The 8,393-nt window shown below is 41.9% G+C and overlaps 1 protein-coding gene across 1 annotated transcript in view; it reads right to left on the bottom strand.

The window, feature by feature from the left end:
* Positions 1 to 1,588: 1,588 nt before the first annotated feature.
* NFYB (nuclear transcription factor Y subunit beta) overlaps positions 1,589 to 8,393 on the bottom strand; it is a 9,654-nt gene continuing 2,849 nt past the window's right edge. The window contains exons 2-6 of the mRNA XM_018558917.1: positions 7,751 to 7,881; positions 5,422 to 5,619; positions 4,254 to 4,335; positions 3,578 to 3,657; positions 1,589 to 1,687 (exon numbers count right to left, since the gene is read on the bottom strand). Of these exons, the coding sequence (XP_018414419.1) occupies positions 1,589 to 1,687; positions 3,578 to 3,657; positions 4,254 to 4,335; positions 5,422 to 5,619; positions 7,751 to 7,881 (590 nt within the window). The remainder of the gene's footprint in view (positions 1,688 to 3,577; positions 3,658 to 4,253; positions 4,336 to 5,421; positions 5,620 to 7,750; positions 7,882 to 8,393) is intronic.

Genomic DNA, 8,393 nt, shown 5'->3' with positions numbered 1-8,393 from the left:
AAGGGGGGGGGGAGGGGGGGGGGGGGGGGGGGGGGGGGGGGGGGGAGAGAGAGAGAGAGGATAAAGAGCCATCCCTCTCTATATCATTTACCAGAAATAGGCAAGTCCATATATGATGAATGATGTCACTGGGTATCCCTGCAGATAACTCTCTCTCATCGCTGATGGGGGGAAAGAGTGCTCTCTCTTCAGTATTTACCACATATGGGCAAGTCCATATATGGTGAATGATGTCACTGGGGATCCCTGCAGACTGGCAAGCATCCGATCAGCAGGTATCTCCAGTGACATCATTCATCATATATGGACTTGCCCATTTGTAGTAAATGCTGAAGAGAGCACTCTTTCCCCTCTCATCAATCACTGGGGATTGCTGGGATCTCCAGTGACATCATTCACCATATATGGACTTGCCCATATGTGATAAATTATGAAGAGAGAGCTTCTGACCCGGGACAAGATCTTCTCAATGCACTGCACACTACATGTGAAGTAGGCGGGGCAGATGGAGAGGAGGAGGGAGGGGGATCAAGGGCTACACAGCAGCGTGTCTGGAAGGCTGGCACAGGAGGACGGGGACTTGCAGGTAAGGAGAGAGCTGTGTGCACAGAGCTGCTGCTCATGTCCATATATTCGTGGACGCGCAGCAGCTCTCAAGAATCACTGTCAGTCACAGTGACGAAGATCAGTGTGGAGATTCCCGGCAGCATTGTCGGGATCTCTCCTCATTGTGGCGCTTAGCCCCGCCCACCATCTTAAAGAAGGGTTTACAGCCTTACTGTGCATTTTGCCTAATAGGAGTAAATTACACAATTTACTTATTTAGCCTAAGGAATGCAATAAGAAAGAAAAGATAGAACCCCATAGTTCTCCTTTTAAAAGGACAGTACAGAACCTTTATCAAAGCAGAACTTTTTCTGTACGCTGGCTGGTGGGGAGGAATCAAGTGAAGCTAGCACATCACTGAAGTAACATACACACAGCTTTGCCTAAATGTGAATTGTGCAAGAGATTTAAACCGATGCTTCACGGCATAAGGCAGGGATGTCCAAACTGCGGCCCTCCAGCTGTGGTGGAACTACGAATCCCATGAGGCTTTGCAAGATTCTCACAGCCACGACTCCCGGAGAGAGATGCTTCATGGGATTTGTAGTTTCACCACAGCTGGAGGGCGGGAGTTTGGACATCCCTGGCATAAGGTAAGGGTAGCCAAACATTGGCCCTCCAGCAGTGGTGGAATTGCAAGACTGACAGCCACAGGCAAAATTGTAAGGTAGGACATCAAGTCCTACCTTACAATTTTCAATACAGTATGGCTACAGCAGAGTGCAGGAGGCAGACCAGGTCTGGACAGAGCCAGACTCCAGATACAATTTTGTCCTCTAGGGCCTTGAAAATGTGCGCTTTCTGCGTTTTTGAGCAAATTTACCTGTTGTGCATTTTTTGTGAGCAGATTGCTGCTCATTTATGTCAACTTGATTTCCGAGCATAAAAACACTGGACACCAAGGTGTGAACCCAGCCTTAATGCTGGGGTTGGCCCCCCGAATAGCTACATAGGTTTTTTGATTCTGGAGGCTGGGTTGGGATTATGGGTTGGGACTGGGATTATATGGGATGGGTTGGGCTGCAAAGGCTCTGTAGGTTCCATCATCACCGTTGATGATGCACCCAGGAGTTTGAGAGAGCTGGAAATAGGGAGCACAGCAAGTCAGTTGTATTTACTGTAGAGCTGCAGCTAACGATTATTTTCAAAATCGATTAGTTAGCCGATTATTAAGTTCGATTAATCGTTTAATCGGATAGAAAATAAAATACATTTTTAAAAATGGCTCCGGTGATGGGACTACTAGTTTGTATTGAGATTGCAGTCCATCACAGGAGCAAGCTTGGAGCGGTGGAAGTAAAAAAGAAAAAAAAGATAGTGTGGTGTGCAATATAGTGAAATGAAAAGTGTAAAATTATATAGCAATGAATGCAGAATGGCACCTGCTATAGAGGACTACAAATCCCAGCAATAGTACAGCGCAATGCAGAATACCACCAGCTATATAGGAATACAACAAATCTCAGCAATACATTATACATACAGTGTATAATGTATTGCTGGGATTTGTAGTCCTCTATAGCTGATGTTACATTGGTCTGTATAATATACAGCACAATTGACCATCAACTATAGAGGAATACAAATCCCACTATCCCAGCCATAGATGATAGAGCACCATGTGGGGAAAGTGCAGGCTTACCTGAGCAGTCTTCCAGCAACCAGTTTTTGAGATGGGGCCTGTCTATCGGCGGCTGTCATCCGCCCACACCTGCTCCTCCTTACTTCTCCCTGCGTCCCTGTGCCGACCGTGGATTTGGGCGGGCAGTGAGCGTGAGGCAGGGAGGAGGCGTGGCGTGTGGAGCATGGATGCGGGCGGGTCTGAGGTGGGGAGGAGGTGTGGCACGCAGCGTGTGTGGAGCCGTGAACAGGGGCAACCAATCGGAAGCCGATTAATCGATGATTGAAATAGTTGACAACTTTTTCAATAATCGATTATAATCGATTATGTCGATTAGTTGTTGCAGCCCTAATTTACTGACAAACACTATATTCACATATAGAGCAATATAACCTGCAGTACACTTGTACAAATAAACGTGCAAGACGGTTCTCTTTTCGGATAAGACCCAACATTTAACACTTTGGCCTTAGTGAAGAATGGTTTGTGTGGCAGAAAGCCAACACAGCTTCCGTTCCACATTGAAGCATGGCGGTGGTAGTAGTATCATGATGTGGGGATGCTTCATTGACAGTAAACAATGAGGCTGATTTACTAAAGGATTTGAGAATGTTCACACAATAAAAGTTGTGTGGCCATTCACTTCAATTATCTAATCATGTGCAGATGAAATAAGTAAACAAATATGAGCTTTTTACATGATCGGATCATTGAAGTGAACATTCACACAACTTTTTAGTGAACATTCTCAATTCCATTAGTGAATCAGTGTCACTGTTTCAAAGCAAAACAACCCGACTTAAGGAGAACTATGAGGTGAGTGAAAATCACTCATCCTCGTAGTTCGAGCCGACATGTGACAATGAGACTGTCACAGGTCGGCTCAATAGATCGGGAAGTGAGCGAACACATACCGTCGCTCGAACATCTCCCTGCAGAGAGCTGTGACTGACATGGGATTCCCCCCTCCTCCGATTCTCCAGCGCTGACTGGGGGAGGGGGTGGGCATAACTGGCTCTACCGCTAGAAAGGCAGAGGCAGCTGTCGCGCAACTGGGTGGATCTCAACAGTAATGTCGGGATCTGTCTGTCTGCAGCGGTCTTCGTATACAGCGAGTTGTAGCTCGCTATATACTGAGCTTTGGGTCACAGGAGGACGCTGGTATATGTCCTCCCGTGACCCTTAAGAGAACTATGGGGGAAAACAAACACTTACCCCATAGTTCTCTTTTAAAGTCAGAAGGAGGCTAATTTTCACCAAACGATTCCTTAATTAGGCTAAAAGGGATGTTTTTGTCCTAACGTATCTAAATCATCCCTGTCCAAATCCCTTTCAAGGTAAAGACTGTACCTGTTGATATGAGGTTGTATACACCATAACGTTTTGCTGCTGCCCATCTGTAGTTATTAAGCCTGCTGGTAATTGACCTGCTGGAAAAGAAAAACAATAAAACATACATTAGTGATCCTACATATCTTGCATCAGTTCAAACTTATGCAAATACTAAAGCCTGACAGGGTATTTACTAGGGATGGACCAATACTTTTTGAGTACCAATGCCGATACTTGGCATTTTCATGAGATCTGTCAGGGTTGCAGCGGTTGCAGCTGGGACCTGGCTCTGGCGCTCCACCACTGTCCCGAAATCATTAGTCTGTATTGTTTTAGAAAAACTGTCACATGACAATAAACAAAAATGTATCAGTACTTGCAAAACTGCTTTCTGTACTAATATATATATACATATATATATACACATATACATATACACACATATATAATTAAAAACAAAATCGTACATTAAAACAGATGTACAAATCCCAGGAGCTTTGTGTGCTCCTTACAAATGACAGCTGCCTCCTAACTATTGCATTTTTCTCTAGTCTAGTCTTGGAGCTGGAAAAGTATCTGTACATGTACAGAGTATTGTACTTGGTATCGGTGCATCCCTAGTAATTACAATACAAGTCCAGTAATATATTACCAGTACCATCCCTTTTATTTTCCTATACAGTGAGGTACTTACTAAAGGCTTCCTCTGAAAGTTCCTCGCCAAGACCATCTGCTGTTGTCACAGCACCACCAAGACCCTTTTCACCTTTCATTGCCTTAAGAAAAGAAAAAAAGAAAAGTTATTTCTGTGGCTATTAAACTCACAAGTGTTTGGTTTCTATGGTACATACAAATATGCCTGTCTTTCGAATATGCTGCACACAGAGAATAAGGCACAAAAACACGATTACCTAACCCTTGCTAAATAAAATATGTAGTTCTTTGCATAAGCAATACACGCTCTATAGTGTTAGGCTTCATTCATATACATTCAGAGCACATTTCTAAATGCAGCCAATGATTTTCCAATGGCATCATCCATATTGGATATTTACCTGCTGTTAGGGCCGTTCAGTTTAGCGGTGTTTAAAAATTAATTTCTGTGCTTCCAGAGTCTCATTGGTAACTGGAAACATGCCTATATTGATGTACACACAGCTAAACCTGCTTTATAGCAGGAACTTCTTAACACAGGAAAAAGTGATCTGTTGATACCTCCCAGATAACTGCTCATGGGTTTAGATCATGTAAAATCAGCCTCTCAACCAGGGTGCCTCCAAATTTTGTGGTAGTAGGACTGTAATGTGAGGGGGGCTCCTGATGTAAGAGGGAAGCTTAATTTCAAGGAAGCACTTGGATGTAAAAGGGGAACCACTTTTTTGTGCGTTTTTGCATGGGGTTTCCCTTAAAATGTATGATTTTTTTAGATTGGGCTGCCTGGAGGTGTTGCATACTTTTAAAGGGTGCTGGGACTATAAAAGAGATTACGAAACACTGGAGTGCAAGTGTGAATGAAGCCTTACAACCTGGAACTGAAACAGACGGAATTTGAGAAAGCTCAGTGTATTACTGACGATATATACAGCATGATCATCTTCCATACATACAAGGTTGAGTAGTACAGATAGTAAAAATTCTTTAAAAGTTTCCAACAAGTCCATAGAGGCCCTCTGCATTATCCCTGCCAGTTACCCGGGAGCCTCTAATGGTAGACCGTGTCAAAAAAAGAAAAATTATCAATGGCTAACTCAAGTCCCCTGTTAAACTCTGAAAAGGAAACAAAGTCTAGACAATTTATATTCCACTTTAAGACACAGTACTATAGTAAACCAAAATATGTATTGCCCCATAACTATACCAACCTCTCGGAATTTCTGGAGGTACAATTTTAATGGTTCCACATAGCTATCAAAGCCTAGGGTGGACATGGCAAACAAAATGTCTTCTCCATTGATGGTTTTTCGTTTCTCCTGATGACACCTTTCACTGGCTTCAGATGTTATAAAGCTTATAAATTCACTCACACATTCTTGTACACATTCCTTGGCATCTTTTGCTATCTGAAAAGCAAACCAAGAAAACGATTAAAATGGGAATTTGTTTACACTTTATCATATCATTAAGCTTTACCACGGGGAAGGGGGTAAGTCTGGTGTCACAAACTGCACAATACCGAGTTGTTTTCCCCAGTACAGACCACGGCGTGTAGCCAGGTTGTTGCATTAAAAAAAAATTCAAACGTTAACCCATTATTAAATGGAGTGAACAGAAAGCAGGGATCTGTTCCAGATTTGTTAGCCTGACAAGTTTCTGCGGTGAATCACGGCATGACATAGTGTGAAACTATAATGCATTTTGTGTCCCGTCTACATAGATTACGACAATGGTCAGTAGTGGTACCAATTGACCTCCTCAGAAACGGTACATATACTACTACATATCTGTACAACATCTGGGGACAGACAGCATACTTCAGTCACCACTGTCAAAGATTCAAGCCCTGGGGCCATAATCCTCATCCTTCCTTCACTTGTTCCTGCGTTACTGCCCAGAACAAAGCATGTGCGTGCCAGATGTCACAGCACTTTCCTCCTTGTATGCTTGCACTGCTCAGTGACTCACTACCTGAACAGGATTAAAAGCTAGATCTTTCATGTTCTAGCAGGTAATGGCAGCTTCAATATCTCCGTCCACACAGGTAACTACTAAATCACAACCCCGGCTGGACCTTCTCTGCCCCTGACTTTAGATAATAGGTTTAAATAAAGCTGTGAATTGTATTTTTTTTATTTTCTGCTTCATATAAAAAACGGTATCACAGCATAACCATAAAGATACAAAGGTGTCTTAGGACTACTACCGTTTCTGGTGTAAGCCCACCTGAATATTAACATGGAGTCCCCCATACACTGTTTTTAAAGGATCTCCCCATCTTACTACACTGAAGGGTGTTAAGAGAAGAGTGAAATTCTATTTAAGTTGTAGACCCTATTTACACTACTGTGTTGCTATACTCTACATGTAAGCATGTACTGAGGTGACATTCTTTTAGAAAGGCCCCCTAATGCAGCAAAGCACATGTATTGCAACACTCCACAATGCACCATGATGTGTTGCGGTGCTTTCAAAATGTTGTCACACCTCTGATTTTTGGGCCATTTTGCGGTGTGGGCTGCTCAATATTGTCAATGGGCTGCCTTAACACAACCCACATTACACACATTAACACACCGGGTTTACCCCAAATACAATTCAGTACAAGCGCTTTCGGGGTCTCAAAAGTACCCCTTCATCAGGCTCTTCTGAGCCTGATGAAGGGGTACTTTTGAGACCCCGAAAGCACTTGTACTGAATGGCAATCTGTAATTAAAGGACTTTTTGCTGTGAATATCTGTTGTGTGCTGGTGACAATCTCTACATTACTCTATATGTTCACGGTGCCGTCCGTGGTCGCTACAAGCACCCACCTGCTTCGCAGGTTTATTATTTTTCCAGTAAGGAGTGCAGCTGGATTCCTACTATATTGTACCCCAAATACAATTCTGCTCCTTAAGAGAAAGCCGAATTGGAAGTCTTGCTCAACTTTTTAGGTAAAATATCAGTAGCACAAATGACAAGTAAAAAAAAACAAACAGATGCCAGCTCATAAATGAAATGAGTACAGATGTGACAAAACTACTGTACATATGGGATTTATTATCCAGAGGTGAAACAATTCAAATTTCAGATCTGTGTTCTGTAATTTGCCGCACTGCACCTAAAAATACGACATTTCTTTTAAAATGACCTTTACCTTGCCTGACTTTATAAGTGGTGATGTGTGTTTCAGATAACAAATCCCATGTCTGGACAACATTGTGAAGACAAACTATGGTTCTGACCCGAAATGTTTCAGTGAAACAAGACACATATTACTACTATAGTGCTGGACAGGAACAAACACAAAAGCCTATGAATGAAGTGTATGTAGGAAGCAATAATAAGAAGATCATGTATGTGACAAAAACGTATGCTTGAACTTTAAAACAAATTCTGCCCAAGGCAGTGAGTGGTGAAACACTTCTCTGGAAGGTTCCTACAGGAAATAGGGTAAACAACGTCGCACCTCTTCTGACTGAAGCTTAGTATTGACTGAGGGTGCAAAATTAGGCTGTACGGTAGATTAGAAAAAGAGGAATCTGTGGACATTACTTTTCCTGTTTGGGGTATGGCATTTTTCATTATCCGTGCCACATTGGCGATTGGCAGATAAATATCTTGTTCTCTGAAAGTCTCTTTAGAGCCATTTGTGTCATCGGGATCATTTAAGCTGTCTTCTGTGTCTGTTGAAACAAGGAGAAATGGAATAGGTCAAACATACCCCTTTACAATGATCTTACATTAGTTACTAATATTAGTAAGAATGTGCATCTGTAATTATTTTTTTTAAACTTTTTTTGTATTTTTTTTTATTAAACTTTATTTTTTTGTGTTTTTTTTACATTTTTACTTTTTATTTAACTTTATTTTATTTATTTCACTTTTTTTTTTACATTTTTACTTATTTCACTTAATTTTTTCTACATATTTTCTACTTATTAATTTAACTTAATTTTTTTTAACTTTTTTTAATCTTAGTTTATTTTATTTTTTTACTTCATTGCTGGGAGCAATAGCCAGCCCCCTATTGGATATTTCAAATTGCAATAGCCAATAACAGGCTGGTTACAGCACCCACCCACTGCCTGCTGTCAATCAGCAGAGGAGGGACCTGAAGTTTTCTATCAGCTCCACCTCTGTTGATTGACAGCTGGCAGTGGGCGGGTGCAATAGCCAGCCTGTTATTGGCTACTGC

The sequence above is a fragment of the Nanorana parkeri genome, unplaced genomic scaffold (assembly GCF_000935625.1).
Source record: "Nanorana parkeri isolate BGI_ZX_2015 unplaced genomic scaffold, ASM93562v1 scaffold369, whole genome shotgun sequence".
NCBI lineage: Eukaryota > Metazoa > Chordata > Amphibia > Anura > Dicroglossidae > Nanorana > Nanorana parkeri.
The sequence above is the reverse complement of the archived record's forward strand: the minus strand, read 5'-3'. Positions and strand labels throughout refer to the sequence as shown.